At 43.1% G+C, this 21,626-nt stretch overlaps 1 protein-coding gene and 1 long non-coding RNA gene across 2 annotated transcripts in view; one reads left to right on the top strand and one right to left on the bottom strand.

Annotated features, from left to right (window-relative positions):
* Window positions 1-4,931: 4,931 nt before the first annotated feature.
* On the bottom strand, window positions 4,932-14,600 carry LOC132404160 (uncharacterized). Its single transcript, XR_009515436.1, has 2 exons — window positions 14,461-14,600; window positions 4,932-5,132 (listed from the first exon to the last, which is right to left on the bottom strand). It is a non-coding gene; the product is annotated as an uncharacterized LOC132404160 (long non-coding RNA).
* A 175-nt stretch (window positions 14,601-14,775) lies between these two features.
* vps37ba (VPS37B subunit of ESCRT-I a) overlaps window positions 14,776-21,626 on the top strand; it is a 31,812-nt gene continuing 24,961 nt past the window's right edge. Inside the window, exon 1 of the mRNA XM_059988226.1 lies at window positions 14,776-14,907. Within this exon, the coding sequence (XP_059844209.1) occupies window positions 14,809-14,907 (99 nt within the window). The 5' untranslated portion in view covers window positions 14,776-14,808. The remainder of the gene's footprint in view (window positions 14,908-21,626) is intronic.

Below are 21,626 nucleotides of genomic sequence, written 5' to 3'. Positions count from 1 at the left end.
GATTAATTTCAACAGTGTCACTGATATAAATTTTCATAGTGCCATCTGCTGTCACTTACAACATTTCCAACCAAACATGGTTCCCTAGCAAAGAAATGCCTGTGTGGTTAGAATTCAGACCAGGTACCTATAAAAAGATGAGCAGGAAGTAATGAGTGTGTCACTGTCAATATTAAATCTATTGTTCCAGACGTTGCTATGCTGCTGCATAATGATGTACTTTCTGGGCATTGCAACACAGAAATCTTGAGCAACATACACAAATTTTAAGGATTGTACTTGGGAAGTTGGATCCCTTTTAACACACATATGGTTTACCTCACTGGGTGGTTGATGAATTGTAATATGAGTGTACTTTATATCATCTGACATGTTGTGGATGTGTGTGGGTCTTCGTCTTGAAGTAGTGTGGGGGTATGGCTGTGAAATATCCGTACTTGTATTTGTGAAGTGTTGTATTGTAAATACATTAGCTGCCATGGTATGTTCGAGGAGGGCGGGTGAGGGGAGGTTTGTTTAGGGGTAAGATATAAAAGCAAAGTGGAGGAAAATGTAATCCATTATGTATTCTGTATTGTGTCATTCCTTCAATAAAAATATATTTTAAGAAAATTTAAGCAACTTTGCACATCAAGCAGCACCTATAGAGAGTAACCAACAGTCAACATTTCCAGATTGAATCAGCATCATTGCCCAAAACGCTGACTGCTTTTACCTTCCTTGGCTGCTGCCTGACTTGCTGGGCTCCTCCAGCATTATATCTGTTTGGGTGATTCACATGACTCTATCTCAGGACACACGGTTTCAACATGGAAAACAAAACAAAGGCAGGTGCGGTTACAGTGTCCTTCTGGGTTGGCAGGATGCCACTTGTTGGATTGCTCTAATTTGACTATTAACATGCTATAGCTAAACTTCTGAAAATGCGAACAGAAAGTACTGTGAATGGTCAGCAAATCAAACAACCCCTACGGTGAATTAAATAAGGCAGTTTCTGGCTCCTGCCCCTTTCCTTTCCCGTACTGAGGAAGGGTCTCAGCTTGAAACAGTGACTGCTGTTTATTCCCTCCCATAGCTGCTGCCTGACCTGCTGAGTCCCTCCAGGATAACGTGGGGATCAGAGTTTTCATCCTAGCTATTCACAATATGGATGAAAGAACAAAATCTCATAATTCACAGCATCTACTCGAGGGAAATAAACAGTCAACATTTTAGATCTGATCAGGGTCTAATAAAGTGTCCTGGACCAAAACTATGGCTGTTTATTTCCCACCATAGAAGCTGCCTGGGTTTCTGAGTTCCTCCAGCATTAATGTTTGTGCTGCTGAAAATTTCCAGTGTCTGCAGAATCTCTTGTGTCACAGAAGTCTTATATTAAGCCAATAAAAGGGATTAAAAATATTCATAGATTCGAATTCAAAGCAAAGATTTAATGATTCAAACTCTTCAAGATTGAATCGTTGAATCTTGAATTAAGCCAATAAAAAGGGACTAAAAATATTGCCTACAGACACTCAGTTTGTGATTGCCTGCAATCCCATTTCTTATGTGATGTTGTGGATCCTTCTTGGTACATTATGGAAGCCAGTCTCTACTCTATGGACAGTGTCTATACCCCTCACTGCCTCAATGAAGCCGCCAGCATAATCAAAGCCCCACGCATCCCAGACGTTCTTTCTTCTCTCAAAATCCCAAAAGCATGTGTCACAGAAGTCACAAGGCTCAAGTATAGCTTCGACCCCAATGTTTTAAGACTATTGAATGGTTCCCTAGTACAATATGTCAGGACGCTGGAGCAGGGATCCAATGGCAGACGGAGTACTGTGCACGCAGTGATATTAATTGAGAAACAAGTCCCGAGGTGCAAACAAAGGTTCAGGCAGAGTTCAAAACATCCAGAGAAATCCAAAAACCAGAATCAGGAAACAGGCAGAGTTGACTGACAGACAGACATATACCAATGCTGGAAAGACTCAGGAAAATTCACTGGCACAATCTGGCAACAAACAGGCGAAAATACAGGACTGAAACACACTGAGCAATAAACAGATGATAGGTGGAACACAATGAGACACAGGTGGCAGCAATACAGGTAATAATGAGAAACAGATGAGAGACGGATACTCAGTGATACAGGGGCCGGAGTAGAGCAGGAGCGGGGACAGGAGCACACGGCAATACAAAACCATAGTCTGACAGCTAGGGGGAAAACACACAAAAAGACAGAGTTCAACTGGAAGAACTGACACAATAAGGTGGACTCTTGACCTCATTATCTACCTCGTTATGATCCTGCACCTTACTGTTTACCTGCACTGTGCTTTCTCTGTGGTAATTGCTGTTTATTTCACATTCTGTTACTGTTTTACCTCGTACTACTCAATGTACTGCAGTACATGCAACAATAACAAAATAATTCCAATTCCAATTCCAATAAAGGAACTGAGAATCATATGCACAGGTTTGCCAATCGTACTTGGTCAAATGCTGGAATAGGCCATGAAGACCAAAAGCATGTGTCACAGAAGTCACAAGGCTCAAGTATAGCTTCTACCCCAATGTTTTAAGACTATTGAAAGGTTCCCTAGTACAATATGTCAGGACACTGGAGCAGGGATCCAATAGCAGATGCAGTACTGTGCACACAGTGATAGTAATTGAGTAGCAAATCCCAAGGTGCAAACAAAGTCAGCGTCAAAGTTCAGGCAGAGTCAAAACATCCAGAGAAATCCAAAAACCAGAATCGGTTACAGAAGGCCTCAGATATCATAGGACTACCATTTCCTTTTGCAAATAATAATTCAGTGAATGTATGAACTTGTGACATTGGTGTCAATGCAAGCAGAACAGATCAAAAGAACATATCTCAATGGTCAATTTATTAAATTAGCAGCTTGAGCCCTGAGCCATTGATCTAGAGATGTGATCAAATTCAACCATTGCAGGTGAAGAATTAAAATTAAAATATTTAAATAAATTCCAAATTAAATTTGGTTTCAGTGTCCATGAAACTACCAAATTGTTGTAAAAGCTCATTGTATCAGCAAGATAGTTGCGTGTTAAATATTTTGTATAAATGCATTCTTTGAACCTATCCAATTATTTTTCCCTTTTAATTACATCACAGCAGAATACTTCCGGCGTTCAGTAGTTACAGAGGGCCTCAAGTGCACCGACAGATATCGTAGGACTACCATTTACACAATAGCAAGAAAAGTATTGCATGGTTGAAAACCTCACCAATATGCAGTGAAATAATATTGCGTAATTTGCTGGGTAGCTAATAATGTTCATTTTTGGATATTTTCCATGTTCGATATAATTGCTCTTCTTGTGTCAGACACAACCCCACCATGACCACGATGGCAGTTCAATGCCCAGAATTTGTCCACAGCACGATCTCCATCACATCGACTGAGCTCTTGTAGACGTCTGTCTAACCACAGTTGAACCAGCTTTTACTATGTTTTCTCAACATGCACTTGGAGAATTTTAACAATGGTCGGTCTGGCACCTCCCATGATTCATTCATTTTTAGCCAGTCACAGCTGACTCTCATCTTATTCATCTCATATGCAAGGATGGATTCTTATAGACTAAGACTGGACCTTTTCTCAAATGTTTGATTACACCGTCTGCAGCTCTAAACACACCAGGTGAACGATGCTACAATTATAGGCAATATGTCACAAGCAGGAGATTAAAGGACATCACAATATGGTTGTTTAGAAAGGAATTTCGCTGTCTGCACCCCTTTGATGACACTGTGCCATATATAAGAGCAGGGCACCATTCACCGCTCTGCACTGCATAACTTGACCATTAAATTAACTCAAGATTGGGTCAAGTCAAGATCAGCAGCCAAGACACCAGGAGCAGCAAGGTGAAGACAGACAGCAGGAGGACCTGTTTCTATCCTTGCTGAGAATGATTTTTTTTTTGCTGAACAGTTACCTTTAGACTGACAGACATTTTCCGGATGGTAAAGCTTGTGGGAAGACCTGTTCCATTGGCAACTGGAGTCCTGCAGTGTCATCGCAACATTTCCACCAGCTTCCAGAAGCAGCTCAGATTTGCACCAATGAGAGTGGGCCCAAATATGATATTGTGTTACTGTAGAACCATTGAGTTAACATACCTCAGCAGTTAGTCACAATCCTTTAAACCATATTCACGCATCCATTTTTGTTGCAAATATTAAAGATTGCCCTGGCTTCTTTCCCTTGGGATGTCACTTGGGATCAACAATGAACTGCTCCCAGTTTATTGGGTTCTGAGGCAGCCAGAGACCGATGTAGGAATGAAGACTCCTTCTCCACTGGGGCAGGAGGTGACAGACACGGGAGGTGGGGGGTGGAAGTGGATTGATGGGACGTCCTCCTGCTGCACCAGCAGAACTCCTGTGTGCTCCTGGTGCACGGCCTCAACATTCAGAAGACCACTCCCATTGCTTCTTCTCCTCTTTGAACAGTCAGAAGCCCCCAAGAGGTCTTGAACCCTTTTCCCTATCTGGTAATCTCCTCCCAAGACAGAGCCCAGGACAAAAGTGTACATGTTGGGGGTATGGTTTTGGGCATGGGAATGATATGGCCAGCCTAACATAGTCATCTGAGAATAATGAGGGGTTGGGGATGCTGGCTTGAAAGATGGTCACCCACTGAGCTGGTGTATCAAAGATGGTAAGCATTCTCATCCCTTTTTGCCCAGAGGTGATTTCCAAGATATGAGAACAGATCCACAATTCCCAGGGTCTTGTCATCAATCTTCGTGTAACCGTCAGGTTCTGTCGGCTGCGTAAGTCTAGGGAAGTTGCTCTCCGGCCCCACCAAACGTATGAGATTGAGGTGCAAAACCTCCTGTTTGTGTGGATGCTGTGTGATGTGTCACCCTGTTACAAATCAGTACCACAAAATAACAAACAGTACACCATAGGCAATTAAATGATTTAGCTTTATAATTCTTAATTTGACTAGAGGGTTAGTAAAGAAAAACAAAAAGAAAAGGGCCCATTTTAATGAAACCGTCTAATGCGCACACGTTGGAGCTTGTGGCTTCCCCTTCGCCGCTCCTCCTTCGATCTCCCGGCCTTTCTCAGGTCATGGCTCTGCTCCAGTATCTTCTCTCTTCACCTTCTGCCAAACAAAAGCCCCAGATCATCTCGGTGTCAGGCATACGGCACGAAAGCACAATCTCTCACTAGACAGCTCACATTCCAAAGCACCCATTATCTCTAACCATAACCCAAACACTGCTTCTACAGAAAGACTATTATATTAGCAGTGACCCTACTGAAAGACCTTTACGTTAGCAGTGAAATCCTTCCCAGGTGTTACATTTGTTATTAGAGGGGTAGGATGGTAAAGGGCTTTGATCTTGAGCGTGTTGAGTATAACATCTAGTCTCTCGTATGCTTTGGCAAATAAATCAACAGTCTAGCCCAGGGGTCAGCAACCTTTACCACTGAAAGAGCCACTTGGACCCGTTTCCCACAGAAAAGAAAACACTGGGAGCCGCAAAACCCGCTTGACATTTAAAATGAAATAACACTGCATACAACGTTTTGTTTTGCCTTTATGCTATGTATAAACAAACTATAATGTGTTGCATTTATGAAATTGATGAACTCCTGCAGAGAAAATGAAATTACATTTCTGCATGCAACAAAAACATTTTGAACTCCAAAAAAAAGACGTTGGGTTGAAGGTTACTTTTAAGTAAAATACTCAACGTCTATTTGAGTCCTTGTATTTATGAAAAACGCCAAACTTAAATTTGCCGCCAGCAGCAAACCAAAAATAACGTCAGCCAGCTGTCAACCTGAAAAATAAAAGGACTATTTCACTGAACAATGAAAACATATGAATATATGTAAAATAATAGGCAATTAAAATATTTATCATACTTGTTCAGGTTGACTCACACCTGACAATGCAGTCGTATTTAGTAGGGATGGATCGATGCTTAGGGGAGTGACCGGGAAGGATAATGTGTTTTTTTCCTCTCTGAACTCACAGAAGCGTTTCCCAAACGATGTTTGCATTGCGATGATTGCAGAATGTAAATACTCCGAATTTATCATGTCGTGACCTTGTTTGAACTCTCTCAAATTGGGGAAGTGAGACAATGTGCCTTTCTGTAAATCTCTGGCAAGCAACGTCAACTTGCGCTCTAATGCCAAAACATCCTCCAATATGTGCAGGGCTGTACGTCCTTACCCCGTTGAAGAGCTGTGTTCAGCGTGTTCAGGTGCGCTGTCATGTCTACCATGAAATGTAGCTTTTCCAGCCACTCTGGCTGTTCCAGCTCAGGAAAGTTGAGCCCTTTGCTGCCCAGGAAAGTTTTCACTTCTTCCAGACACGCGACAAAGCGTTTCAGCACCTCCCCTTTGGACAGCCACCGGACTTTGTTGTGCAGCAGGAGATCAGAATATGCGCTTTCCAGCTCGTCCAGTAACAAACGGAATTGACGGTGATTTAAACTTTTTGCCATTATTTTATTGACAATGTGAATGACAACATCCATTACTTCTGTGCATTCCGGAGGAAATGTTTGAGCGCACAGTGCCTCTTGGTGCAAGATGCAGTGAAAAGTCAGCAGCTTTCTGTCCAGCGACTTCTGCAGTAAAGCCACAAATCCCTTGTGCGTTCCCGTCATATTCGGCGCCCCATCAGTAGCTACTGACACCAGATGGGTGGTCTTTATTCCTTTGGCTCTTAAATAATTCAAGACAGCCTCACAGATGTCCTCCCCCCGTGTTTGGTCTTTTCGAGGTATCAACTCAATCAGTTCTTCCTGTGGCCCGGCAGAGTTTACATACCGGCAGAACAACGCTATTTGTTCAATATCACCTTTGTCTTTAGACTCGTCACAGGCAATCGAGTAGGCCACAGCTGAATTGATGTCTTTAATTTGCTGTCTTGTGATGTCTTCTGCCATTTTTATGGTTCTGTCTTTGACAGTCTTTGCAGAGAGGGGCATATCCCTGATTTTCTGCACAATTTCACTCTTGTTTTTAAAGTCCGTGAATAGATGTTCTGAAATCTTAATGAAAGATTCTTTTATATATTCACCATCTGTAAACTGCTTCCCGTGCCTGACTATTTCCTGAGCGGCAATATAACTGGCGTATGTCGTTGATTTTCCAGACTTCATCCATTTCTGGAAATGATTTTTGCTCAGATCAACCTTCCGCATCAGTTCCGAAACGGCTTTTTTTCTCTCATCTCCATCCGGATATTTTTGAGCAAAGGCTGCGTGTTTATTCTGGAAATGCCTTGCGACATTTGACTTTTTGTTGTTTGCTAGTTTCTCATTGCATATTAAGCATACCGGTAAACCAGTCTCGTCAACAGTGAAAGCAAATGAATCTGTCCACGTATCATTAAACGTTCTGTTTTCTTCAGTCACTTTTCTTTTTTTAGAATTCTCCATAGTTGGCTTACCTTGGATCGAAAAATTAAAGAAATCGCGCACTGGCGGGTGTCAGGTATTGGCAGTGGTGACGTATATTAATAGCGATAAAAACACGTTGTAGCGGTGTGCTCACGCAGTCAGTAAACTGCAGTCGAATAACTTTATTCGAACTAAACAGCCTTGCTTTTAAGCCTCCCTCAACCCAGCCCCCATGGACGCAGATGCTGCAAAAGACGCGTACTCACAAACCCCCGTAGGCTATCTCCCTTAGCCGGAATGCTGGCTAATTGTGAGCCGTTTCGGATGTGCCAGGAAATGTGTCGCCACACTTAGATTGTACAAGATCACCATAATCTTCAAATTTAGAATTACATTTCAAAAGCTAACAAACTAACATAAAATACATTTTAATTAAATACTGACCAATTATTTCCCAAAGCCACAGGGAGCCGCAGCACAGAGGTGAAAGAGCCACAAATGGCTCGGGAGCCGCAGGTTGCCGACCCCCGGTCTAGCCCTTCTTAGTCTGGCTTCTGTGCCCTTCCACTCTAGTCCTAATGAAAGGTCATGGCCTGAAACATCAACTTTTTATTCCCCACCATAGATGCTGCCAGACCTGCTAAGTTCCTCCAGCATCTTGTATGTGTTGTTCAATGCTTGAAGCTTAACCTCTGAGCATGCTTAGTTCAAGCCTTGTCTGCGTACTGCAGCTCAAATAATGAGGATCACAAACACAAGAGAATCTGCTGGAAATCCAAGCAACACACACACAAAATGCTGGCAGAGCTCAGCAGGACAGGCAGCGTTGATAGAAAAGAGCAAAACATTGACGTTTCGGTCCGAGACTCTTCATCAGGAATGGAGAGAGAGGGGAACAGGAATAGTGGAATAATGAAGAGGGGGCAATTACCAGAAGATAGAGGAATCGGTAAACATCCCCATTCCTGTTTCCCTCTCTCACTTTATCTCCTTACCTGCCCATAATCTCCCTCTGGTGCTCCTTCCCTTTCCTTTTCTTCTGTGGTCTTCCACCCTCTCCTATCAGATTTCCCTTCTCCAGCCCTTTACCTCGTTCACTGATCAACTTTGCCAGCTTCTTACTTCACCCTCCCTCTCTCCCAGTTTCACCTATCACCTACCACCTCCTCCCCTCCCCTCCCCCCCCACCTTCTTACTCTAACTTCTCATCTTTCTTTTCCGGTCCTGATGAAGGGTCTCGGCCGGAAACGTCAACTGTTCGTTCTTCTCCTTAGATTCTGCCTGGCCTGCTGAGTTCCTCCAGTGTGCATTGCTTTTCATAGGTGGACATTAGTTGTCAAGCTCCTCCCCTGAGGGAGGAGGGGTACAACATTGTGAGGCGGACTGAGAAGTATGGGGGGCCATGGCAGACTCTTAGTTGTATTGTTGATTATGATGACAGACTCCGCAAAGTAGTTCTACATGGTCATATAACATGACACCCTAGATTACCCAGGTATATCTGAGCTCATTGACACCTCCTTTTACAGACAGTAGCATAGTGGCTAGCATAATGCTAATACAGTGCCAGCAACCCTGGTTCAGTTCGGTAAATACATTCTCCCCATGACCTCACTGGTTTTCTCTGGGTGCTCCAGTTTCTTCCCACACTCCAGTCATACAGGTAAGTCGGTTAAAAGGTCACATGGGTGTAATTGGGCTGTGTGAGTCTGTTGGGCCTGAAGGGTAGGTCACTGCTCTACATCTCTAAATAAAATACAAATTTAAAATGTGCTAATATAGTCAGCCACTTTAACTAATCATAGACACAAGGAGTTCTGCAGATGCTGGATATCTACAGCCTCTACAGAATGCAGGAGAAACTCAGCAGGTCAGGCAGCATCCACAAAGGGAAATAAGGAGTCTGTAGGATTCCTTAGTACAAGTCCATGTTTTGGGCCAAGGCTCTTCGTCAGGACCCCTCCCCTCACAGATGCTGCCTGACCCGCTGAATTTTTCCAGCATTTTAGACACGTTAGCCGACTGAGCTTAGTTAAGTGAAGGTCAGGAATTGAGTGAGGCAGCAGCAAGGCAGAAGCTACATAGAACGGCTTCACACTGCTTGAGCTCCACGAAGTGTCAACAACAGTTCTAATGATACAACATGGCTGGCTGCTGAAGAAAACTTACTGAAATAATGAACACAAATTTACGTGCTCCTAATATCTCTTAGATAATCCTGCTTGGAGCACCTGCACAAAGGTGATTGCTCACTCATAGCAGTTATTACTCCTCAACCATCATGCTCTTAAACCAGAGGGGATAACTTCACCCAACTTCACTCACCCCAGCACCGAACTTTTCCTGCAAACTGTGGACTTACTTTCAAGGACTTTTCGCTGCATGTTCTCAATAGTTATTGCTTTTTAAAAATTATATTTTGTGTGTTTTCTTTTCTTTGTATTTACTGTGGATGCCCACAAAGGTTGTATATGTGGTGACATAAATGTATGTTGATATAAAATATTACTTTGAACTTTGTGGAAGCTGGAATAGAAGAAGAGGAAAAGAGAATCTGAAAAATCAAGAACTATTGATGCTACCACATCTCTACACCTGTCACCTGTGTAAAAGGAACCATCAAGCCCAGGGTGGTTTAACCATTCATCTCCCTTCGCCTTGTGATACTCTGGATCGATGTCAGGTGCTACGTTTGTAATGTAAGGTTGGAAGCCCTACTATTGCTTCCCCCTTTGGCTCCCCATGGCCGCTGGAAAATTGGTTTTCATCTTAGCACCAAGATACGGGTTTCTTCTTAATTTGCTTAGCATGAGCTCAAGCCCTTGATGGGCTGGCTCCAGTCGATGAAGATAGTATCTCAGAGTCTGAGGCAGCTGGAAAGATCTTTTCACGCCCTGTGAGCAGAAGGGTGTCCCAGCCCTTCTGCTGACATGGAGCAGATAAGGCCAGCTGCATCTGGTGCCGTTAGCATCTACAAGCCCGCTGAGGCTAGCAGGTGGATCTGGAAGTGCGAAGCATGTTGGTTCTGGTAACAGAAAGTTACTCCTGCCCATTACACCCACCCAGCTGCTGCTGCAAGCAGCCTAGCTCTGTAGGGCTTGAGGCAGAATCGAGTTCTCTGCACACCGTGCTTCCTTAGATCTTCCAGTACCCAGTACAGGAGGGCTGATCACTTGCCAAGCAGAAGTAAGATTCAACCAATTCTGTGAACGTTTCTTAAGGAATGCGAGCATGATTCCTCATTGCTTTCTTTCATTATTATTCTCATATGGGAAACTGAGATGATGGGTAGTCTCCCTGAAGTTACAGGAGGCAGGTCAATAGGTGACTGTCTGGAGAGGGAAGGGAAGTGGGCAGCCAGTAGAGAGTGTGGCTGTTCCCCTCAATAATCATACCGTTTTGGATACCAATGAGGAGAGCCACCATGACTGGGTCTCTGGCACTGTAGCCCAGAAGGGAAGAGTGGAGAAGAGTACTACAATAGTGATAATTAGAGGAGTGGACTTGAGATTCTGTGAACATGACAGAGACACCTGGATGGTATGTTGCCTCTCAAGTGCCAGGGTCAGGGACGTCTCGGATCGGGTCCATTCTGAAGGGCGAGGGTGAGCAGCCAGAAGTTTTGGTACATATTGGCATCGATAACTTAGGTAGGAAGAGCGAGGAGGTCCTGAAGAGAGAACTTAGGGAGCAAGGTAGAATAGCTGATAAGCAGGACCTTCAGTGTAGCAATTCCTGCATTGCTGCCAGTGAGGATAAGAATAGAATGATTTGGCAGATGAATGTATGGCAGAGAAACAAGCGCAGGGGGCAGGGCTTCAGTTTTCTGAATCATTAGGATCTCTTCGATGGAAAATATAACCTGTAACCTGTACAAAACTGAAGGGGAACCAATATCCTTGCAGGAAGAGCTGCTGGGGGTGGGTGGGCAGGGTTAAACTAATTTGGCAAACGGGTGAGAACTTGATGGATAGGGCTGAGGATAGGGTAGTTGGTTTAAAAGCAGAGGCAGTCCCTAGTGAGACTGTCAGGAAGGACAGGCAGATGATAGGGCAAAATTGCAGTCTGTGGGATAAGATATAGTGTAACAGGGGAACAAGGTTGAAAAGGGTGATGAATACAGGACTGAAGATGTTATATTTGAATGCACACATTATAAGGAGTAAGGTAGATGAACTTGTAGCACAGTTAGAGATTAGCAGGTATGATGTTGTGGGCATCACTGAGTTGTGGCTGAAAGAGGGTCCAAAGATACACATTATATCAAAAGGACCGGCAGGTGGGCAGAGCGGGTAGGGTGGCTCTTTGTAAAAACTGAAATCAAATCGTTAGAAAGAGGTGACATTGGTTCAGAAAACATAGAATCCTTGTAGAGATAAGAAACTGTAAGAGTAATAAGACCCTGATGGGAATTATATACAAGCCTCTGAATGGTAGACAGGATGCTACAAACTACAATGGGAGATAGAAAATGCATGTTGGGGATTTCAATAAAAAGACACCGGGAGGAATGGCAGACAAACGTTGGAGCAGTCTTCACTGTGAAAGACACTAGCAATATGCTGGAAGTTCAACAGTGACGGGGGGCAGAAGTGAGTGCAGTTGTTTTTACTAGGGAGAAGGTGCTTGGGAATCTGAAAGGACTGAAGGTAGATGTCACCTGGACCAGTTGGACTACATCCCATGGTTCTGAAAGAGGGAGCTGAGGAGATTGAGAAAGCATTAGTAATGATCTTTCAAGAGCCAATAGATTCTGTCATGGTTCCAGAGGACTGGAAAATTGCAAATGTTACTCCACTCTTCAAGAAGGGAGAATGTTAGAAGAAAGGAAATTATAGGCCTAGCCTCACCTCGGTGGTTGGGAAGATGTTGGAATCCATTGTTAAAGATGGTTTCAGGGCACTTGGAGCCACACGATAAATTAGGCCCAAGTCAGCATGGTTTCCTTAAGGGAAAACCTTGCCTGACAAATGTGTTCGAATCCTTTGAGGAAATAATAAGCAGGATGGGCAACAGAGAATTGATGGCTGTTGTGCTTGGATTTTCAGAAGGCTTTTGACAAGATGCCACTCACGAGGATGTTTAACAAGAGCCCATGGTGTTACAGGAAAGATTCTAGCATGGATAGAGGATTGGCTGATTAGCCAGGAGGCAAAAAGTGGGAATAAAGGGAGCCTTTTGTGATTGACTACAAGTGACCTGCAGTGCTTCGCAGAGGTCGGTGTTGATAACATGTCAATGAATTGGATGACAGAATTGAAGGCTTGTAGCCAAGTTTGCAGATGATACGGAGATAGTTGGACGGGTAGGTAGGGTTCAGGAAGCAGGAAGGCTGCAGAAGAACTTAGACATATTAGAAGAATGGGCAAAGAAGTGGAAGATGAAATATGATGTTGGGAAGTGTATGGTCATGTACCTTGGTAGGAGGATTAACAGCAGAGACGTGTTTCTAAATGGGGAGAAAATTCAAAAATATGAGGTACAGATGGACTTGGGAGTTCTTGTGAATGATTCCCTAAAGGTTAACTTGCAGGTTGATTTGGAACTGAGGAAGACAAATGCAGTTTTAGCAGTAATTTCAAGAGGACTAGAATATAAAAACAAGGATGTAATGCTGAGACTTTATAAGGCACTGGTGAGGCATCACATGGAGTATTGTGGGCAATTTTGTGCCTCCTATTTAAGAAAGGATGTACTGAAATTGGAGACGGTTTAGAGGAGATTCACAAGAATGATTCTAGGAATGAAAGGTTTATTGTATGAGGAGCAATTAATAACTCCATACTCCTGAATTCCTGTACTCACTGGAATTTAAAAGAATTGGGTGGAAGGGGGATCTCATTGAAACTTATCAAATCTTTAAAGGCCTAGATGGACTGGATGTGGAGAGAATGTTTCCTATGGTGGGGAAATTTTGGACCAGAGGGCACAGCCTCAAAATGATGGTGAATATGTGGAATTTGTTGCCACAGGTGGCTTAGGAGGCCAGGCCTTTGGAAGCATTTAAGGTGGAGGATGATAGGTTCTTGATTAGTTGGGGCATCAACAGTTACAGGGAGAAGGCAGGAGAATGAGGTTGAGAGGGAAATGGACCAGCCATGATAAAATGATGGAACAAACACAATGGGCCAAATGGCCTTAATTCTGCTCCAGTATCTTATATGGTATATATATGGCTTTACAAAAATCATTTGATACTGTGTCATACTTGGAATATTGTGTTCAGTTCTGTACGGATGTGGAAACTCTCAAGAGGGTGCAGAGGAAATTCACCAGTATGCTGAGTCCACTAGAGAGCATGTCCTATGAGGAAAGATTGAGTGAGCTAAGGCTTTTCTCCGGAGTGAAGGGGGATGAGAGGCAGACATCCCACCTCTCCTGGAAGTTCCAGGAGTCTCCCACATATTGACAGCGGCTCCCTGACACCCGCAAATTATATACAATATCCCGGCGATTTTTTTGAGAGCAAGCGAGCGAGAGGGAGGGAGGGAGGGAGAGAGAGAGAGACAGACAGAGAGAGCAAGTGACAGACCTAGTGAGAGTGTGAAAGAGAGAGTGACAGAGAGAACATCCCGATTGGTCTCTCTTTGTGCTAAGTAGACCTATCAGTTTCCCTGTGGGTGGGCTTTACAGTCCGCCTCTCACCCTTTCATTGTCCATCAGTTCAGTTTCGTGTCCTACAGCGCCATGGAAGAGTGTTCCAAACAGAGAAAATATAAAACGTACTTCACCCCAGACTACACTAAAGTGCACCCCTGCCTAACAGGGGCCAAAAATAATGACAGTGTTGCTGGCTGCACTGTTTGCAACAGCGACTTTTCTATTGCCCATGGTGGGTTAAATGACAGTACAAGGAAAGTTTGCAAAAGAAATAGAAAAGCTATTAGCATCAGCATTTAGCTATTATTAGCATTGAGACTGCCAACAAAGTACTCAACAAGGAATATATATATTATATACACACACAGACATATATATACACACACGTGTGTGTGTGTGTAAATAGTTTCAATATGTTATCAAATAAATTGTTGTGTTCTTTCATAATCAAATGTCCTGTATACATACACCCTTGGAGGTCGATCTGGGGCGGGTGCTGCTACCTCCCTGAAGTGAGTTTTTGCAGGGTGGGATGTCCGGAGAGGCGACTTGATGACAGGCATAGTGTCTGGCTTCTGCCCCCTTGCTCTCCAATCCTGAGGAGAGGTCTCGGCCTCCACAGACGCTGCCCGTCCTGCAGGATTCTCCGCGCTTTGTTCAACCTCGCCAGGCAGCATCTGGTGTGTCTGTGATTCACCGACGTGGGTGACGACGTAAACGAAGGCGGGGAGGCCGGGCCTCGGTACAAAGCTGTCATTTCCGTTGCGGGCTGACAGTGGCGAGTCTGGTCCGCGGTCGCCCGGGCTGGCCGTCGGAATGGCACTGCCGGATCTCAGCTCCCTGAGCCTCCAGCAACTCAACGAACTGCTGGAGGACGAGGAGAAGCTGAATAAGATGGCGGAGCAACTGGAGGAGGTGGGTGTGGGAAAGCGAGCGCTAACAAAGGGAGAGGGAGAGGGAGAGGAAGGAGCCGGTGGTCGGGGTTAGGCCCTGGCCGGGGGGTGGGCAGCTTGCCGGGAGGTCCGGGGAGGGCAGTGTGAGGTGGCCGGGGGTCGGGTCGGGTGGGGAGATGCTGTCCTCAGCGGGGAGGCGGCGGCGAGATCAAGCCAGCTGTTCAACGTCAAGTTTCCAGAGGGTAAAAATGCACTTCGCGAACAGTCAGCGGGTTAGTTGTGTTTACTGGGTGACTCATAAACAGTTGCCGTGAGTAACCCCTGCTGAATTTGCGCGAAGTCCAAGAACCAGGAAACCAAAAGCAGTAAAACTGGGTGGGTGGAGCCGGTGTCGAGTTTTCACCGGGATTTGCATCGGTGCACCTCGTTTAACACTTGCATTCGGCTTATAATGTTGCTGCTCACTCGACTGACTGCTGTATTGTTGTCTTATGGAAAATAGAGCACGGATTTCGGGTATTTGCAAGAAGTCCTGTCAATCAAAGTTTTGAAGTCGTTTGCACTTCCCAATAAAAACTGGTTTTGATCAAAGATCGATATTACTGTGATAGTGGTTAAATTTGTGGGGGGGGGTGGAATCTTAAATGGCTATTTATGTTCACTGTTGCCCTGATTTGCATTCTTTGTGTCAAGATAGTTGTGTGTTTATGAAGGCTTACAAATAGTTTGCCTGGTCTTTTAATCTGCAATGCTCTCACCCACCTCAACCTTGATTTAAAGGTGAAGCAACACTACTACAGGTGGTTGTGGCAGTTCTCCGTTTCTGTTGTACATACCAGCAGTTTCTTAGAAGTTGTTCCATTGTCTTGGTTTTTGACAGAGTACATAACAGCAGCTAAGTATCGAGTTTAATTCTGTTTTTGCATCGTGGATGGATGGAGTGATGTTCTCTTCTGGTCCTGGAAACTGGTGGAGGAGAGTATAATTTGAACTGGAGCTTCAGGTCAATTAATGAATAAAGGAAAAGAATGAGAGAATTTAGTATTGAGGCAAGGTGTTTTATTGAAACCATTCAGTATTTCAAACATCAAATATATAGCAGATTTCACTTAGAGTACTACTGTTTCCCTGTTGAATGGCCAGTGACACTTTTGTGTAAGTGTGGTGGGGGGGGGGGGGTAGGGTGAAGCAGGAGTTGGATACTTGAAGGCAAAGCTGAGAAATGGAATGAACTCTTAAATTCTCTGCTCAATGGAAGGTGGGAAAAATGGTTTCTACAGTACTGTTAGATTTGTATTTGAAACACAAGTTTTGAAATCTATGGTTATTCTGTTCAAAAACTGACTTTTACAAAAGTTAATTTTGACTTGCTATGGAACCTGAGTAATTGCATGAGCTGTAGAGTTGAAACCATGATAACAAATGGTCAGAGTACAATGATAACAGTATGTAGAAATAGTATCAACTTTATCTTCAACCTCTCACTACAGTTGAATGTTCCTATTTGCTTCTGAAGGGGATGAATCATACAGGAGAACAGGATTATTTGAAATATTATAGGAATATTTCTGTTCACTGGATTATAGGAGTGATATGGAAGCTTTAGAGAGGGTGCAGAGGAGATGTACCAGGATGCTGCTTGGATTAGAGAGCATATCTTGTGAGGAATGATGAGTGAGTATGGACTGAACCTTTGAAGCAAAGGAGGATGAGAATTGTCTAAGATAAGAGTGGACAGCCAGGGTAACAATGGCTAATATGAGGGGGCATCATTTTAAGCTGATTGGTGGAAGGTACGGGGGATGTCAGAGTTTTTTTGCACAGTGGTAGATCCACCAGATGGCTGCCTGAGGGTGGGGTTGGGGTTGATGAAGGCATATACATTAGGGACTCTGATAAGCCCATGGATGAAATAAGAGGAGTGCTCTGTGCAAGGTAAGAGTTAGATAGACCTTAGAGGAGGTTAAAAGGCCAGCATATCATTGTGGGCTGAAGAGCCTGTGCTGTCCTATGTTCTAATATGGCTTCTAGAATTATTAGTTCTTCCATGAACCATCAAGACTAACCTTGTCAAAACCTTTATCTGTGGTAATGAAATATTGAGTAACTACTGTTCCCTCTTGATAACTAGTAATTTTTCTTTAAAATAACTTTTTTCCTCAGATGCTACTTGATAAGTTATTTAAATCATTTTCTGTTTCTAATCATAGCATAAACAAATTTGTACATTATTTGTGTTTATAGTACCTTTAACTCAATAAAATGCCTCGAAATACTCCCCAGAATAATAGTAAACCAAATGACAATCACATGGGGCATGTTGCCAAAAGCTCAGTCAAATTAGGTTTTGAGAAGCATCATATGACAGGTGAAAGAGTGAATTGTTGTGGGTAAATATAACCGGTATTTACTTCCCACTTTTTTTTTGTTTCGAACAGTAAAGGTACTCAGTCCTTCTGCCTATTAGATTAGTTGGCTTATTGGATAAGTCGATCTACTTTTTGCTTAATGTGTCACCTTGTTTATGTGACACTATTGTGAATATAACTTCAACATTTTTCTTAGACTGTTAATTTTACTACATATAAACAAAGCAGGAAGAAAAGATCAGATGCCCCAATAAGTCTTTCCCAAATAGTGTTTGAGTTTAGAATGACCCTACAAAAGTGTATTTAAAATGTGAATAATTTAGGCTAGAGATTTCCTTGGCAAGAACCATGTTTTAGACTTCATTTTGAATACTTAATTTTCACTGCTTTTGCTTTAGAGTTGTAGCACCTGTCCATTATGCCATTGGCATTTAGGGCAGCAGTGAAGGTCCTCAATCTCTGTCTGTACAGGAAGATTCTTCATTGCTGTTTCTATAACAATTGTTTTTTGACCAGTTAGGGTTGTTGGCCCCTGAACTGAACCCCTAGAACCTGGAGGATTGGTGGACACTCTTTGTCTGGCCTTTACCCTTTGACCTGTTTGGTGTGGTTGACCCTACCAAGAGCCAAAACACATGGCCCTGACTCCAGCCACCATTCTTCAGCTCTCAGGGTTATTGGGGCATGCAACCCTCCAAACCCTACAACAAGATTGTGGTCCTCAGAAGATATTAGATGATTTAAACGATTCCTCAATCATTTCGGCTACTTGAAAATTGTATCCATTAGTGTTAATTTATGAATTGGTTTAGATTGTGTTTATTTTTTAAAAAACTTTTGGTTTTCTTAAAGTACATTTATGCTAGTTATGTGCCAGCACACATTTGTCGTTGGTATGACGAAACTTCACTTTGGGTATGGGCCACACTTTATTTCCCGTTTTTTTTTCTTCAACCATCCTGTGCCCAACCCCAAAAGTCAGAACAACCAAACCTCTCAGCTGCTGATCTTATGCAGCTTATTGTTTTTAAAACTGAAACTTTTACAGGCATAATTTTTATATGTTCACAGATGTATGCCCATAGAATTGAGCTCAGCTGTTTAGTTTGTTAGGGAGAAAAAACACATGCGTGAAGTTCTGTGAAAAGCAGTGTTTTGTCAAAAGTTTAGGAATTGGTAAAAATTCAATGACATGTCAGCAAAGAGAACCAGCCTTTCAGAAAAATTTGAGAGGAACTTTAAAATCATGAGGGGGTTTTGACAGGTTGGATACAAGCTGGAAGTTTTTCTTTCTGGGAAAAGTTCCAAACCAGAAATGATAAAAGATGGTCACTAATCTAAGTAGAACATTCAGAAGGAACTTGTGTGTTCAGTTGGCAAGATTGTGGAATGTGAATGAAGCAATTAACAATTCAGCAATTCATTTAGAGCACGATGAAGGAATAAGCTTTGCTGATGGATGAAACATTTGAGAGCAAGCTTGTGAACAAACACCAGCACAGATCAATTCAGGTTGGGCAAATTACCATTTTCTCTGGCACCTCTATGTAAATTGTGGTCTGACTGTTTCAAGCTGATCTTCATAAAATTAATATGTTAGGAAATTGGCTTTTGACCTGCAGAGGAATTTGGAATGGGAGGGGAGAGATACAGATGTTAATGATCTGGATAACAGAATTGTTGGCTTTGAGGCCAAGTTTGCGCACGATATACTGTAAAGATAGGTGGAGGGCCAGGCAGTTTTGAAGAATCAGGGAGTCCACAGAAAGATTTGAACAGATTAGGAAAATGGACAAAGTGGCAGATAGAATACAGTGTAGAGAAGTGTATGGCCATGCACTTTGGTAGAAGGAATAAAGGCATAAACTGTTTTCTAAACAGGGAGCAAATTCAGATATTGGAGCTGCAAAGGGACTTGAGAATCCTGCTGCAGGGTTTCCTAAAGGTTAACTTGCAGATTGAGTTGATGTATTTCATTTATAGAGCACAGGAATATGAAAGTTGTATAGCCTCAGCATAATATCCTATATAAGACATTGGTCAGACTATTTTGGTCTGCATCTGTTTTAAAAAAAAATGATGTATGTTCATTGGAGAGGGTCCAGAGGTGGTTTAAGAGATAATCCTTGGAATGAAGGGGTTAACATATGAGAAATGTTTGACTATGAGCCTGTACTTCCTTTGGTTTAGAAGAATGATGGGGTGATCCCATTGAAACCTACCAAATGGATGTGTAGAGGATGTTTCCTAAAGCAGTGGGGTCTTGGAGCAGAGGGCACCTCCTCAGAATAGAAAAATGTCTCTTTAAAACTAAGATAGGAAGGAAATTCTTTAGCTGGAGAGTGGTGAACCTGTGTAATTCATTGCCACAGATCGCTATGGTGTCCGAATCAATGGGTATATGTAAAGGTCTCTCACATGCCAAGATGCTGTTTATTGACCAGCTTGGCATTTAATATGATCGTCCCTCAGAAGCTGATGGGGTAACTGTCCTCGGATCTTAACAGCTCTCACTGTAAATGGATCTTGGATCTCTTGTTAGAAAGGCCACAGTGAGTCGGTGTTGGCAGAAATTATCTAGCTCCATCTCACTGAGCTCCGGTGCCCCTCCCCCCACCACCACCCAGGGCTTCATGTTCAGCCCACTGCTGTTCACACTGCTGTTGCATGACTGCATTCCTTTACTGAACTTTGATCCGGTTCAAACCAAGTTTTCAAATTCACTGACGGCACAACAGATAGGTGTCATCTACTGACGAGATAGTGTACAGAAAGGTGATGGAGTGGCTAGCAGAATGTGCAGGCACAACAACTTGAGTCTCAATGTAGGTAGGACCAAAGGGAGGAATTTAGGAAGGTGCAGGCTGACTGCTCCTCACAGCATATAAATAGCTCCTCTGTGGCGAGAGTTAGGAGGATCGAATTTCTGGGAGTGCACATAAAGGACGATTTCACCTGGTCCCTCAACTCTACTTCTTTGGTCAAGGAAGTTCAAAAAAGCACAGCAGCATCTCCACTTCCTGAGGAGAATGTGGCAAGCAAGGCCAACCCAAGGCACCCCCCAACCCTAATCTAACAGTTTTTTACAGGAGCACCGTTCGTTAGGAGTGTCCTGACCAGCTGCGTCCCTCTCTGCTAAGGGATTGCAAGGCATCTGACACCATGTTCCTAAATGATTGTGAAGGCTGCTGAGAGGATCTACAGGATCCTTCTGTCCATCAGAGATATTTATGAAGAGCGCTGCATATGCAGGGCCCTTAGCAACATTAATGATACCTCCTATCTATCCAACAATCTCTTTGACAGGAGATGCCTTGGTATTAAGACAAGAACTGCTAGGATGGGGAAAAAGCTTCTTCCCCAGGCTGTAAGACTTCTGATCTCCCTGCCACCACCCAGGTTTCATCATATACTGTAGTGTTATACTGTTTACTTTTTAACCTGCATTGTAAATGCACTTTATCATCCGTTAATTTATCTGTGGTAATATTGCTCTGTGTTCTGTGCATGAGACATGCCTACTGTGTTGTGCACCTTAGTCTGGAAAGTTGGTTTCATTTAGCTGTATATGCTTGAATTACAACAAACTGAGCTTGAACTCGCTTTTGCAAGTTTCCTGTTTAGCCTTTGCCATTTTGTAGCCTTTCTGTACAAAAATACTGAGTAATATTGGATGGCATGTTAAATGTAGAAAGCTTTCAATCTGTGTCATTTAGTTTGCTCCTGCTTCCCAATTCATAGTCACATGGGCCATCACTGTTTGTAGTCATAACAGTTGAGAGCTTCTCTTCTTCTATCTTCTCAAACACTTTGTGTGTGTGGGGTGTGGTGTGTGTGTGTGGTCATAATTCCATTAGTTTCCATGTCCTGGTCCTCGTGTTGAGATTCTAAATTGGAGAAAGACTAATTTTGATGATATCAGGAGAGATCTGGCAGGATAAGATAGATTGTTTCCTGGAAAATAGATGTTTGGAAGTTGGAGACCTTTGAAAGGGAAACACTGAGCATTCAGAGTTTTTAATGTTCCTGTTAGGATAAAAGCAGAGCTAACAGGTTTAGGGAACCTTGGATTTCAAGGGTTATTGAGGCCCTGATCAAGAAGGAGGTGGATAGGATTAAATGAGGTGACTGTGCAGTATAGGAAATGCAAGAGAACACTTGGAGAAAAAAAATCAGAAATGCTAACAGAGGGCATGAGTTTGTTCTGGCAGACAAAGTGAAAGAATCGTAAGGGTGTTTGACATTAAGGGAAACGGATAACAAGGAACAGGATTGGTATTCTTGAAGATCAGTGTGGTCATTTATGCATGGAGCCAAAAGAGATGGTGGAGATTTTAAATGAATTCTTTTGTATCAGTATTTCCTCAGTAAT

This window comes from Hypanus sabinus, chromosome 13 (genome assembly GCF_030144855.1).
Source record: "Hypanus sabinus isolate sHypSab1 chromosome 13, sHypSab1.hap1, whole genome shotgun sequence".
Taxonomy (NCBI): Eukaryota; Metazoa; Chordata; class Chondrichthyes; order Myliobatiformes; family Dasyatidae; genus Hypanus; species Hypanus sabinus.
This window is presented reverse-complemented; position numbering and strand designations above follow the sequence as displayed.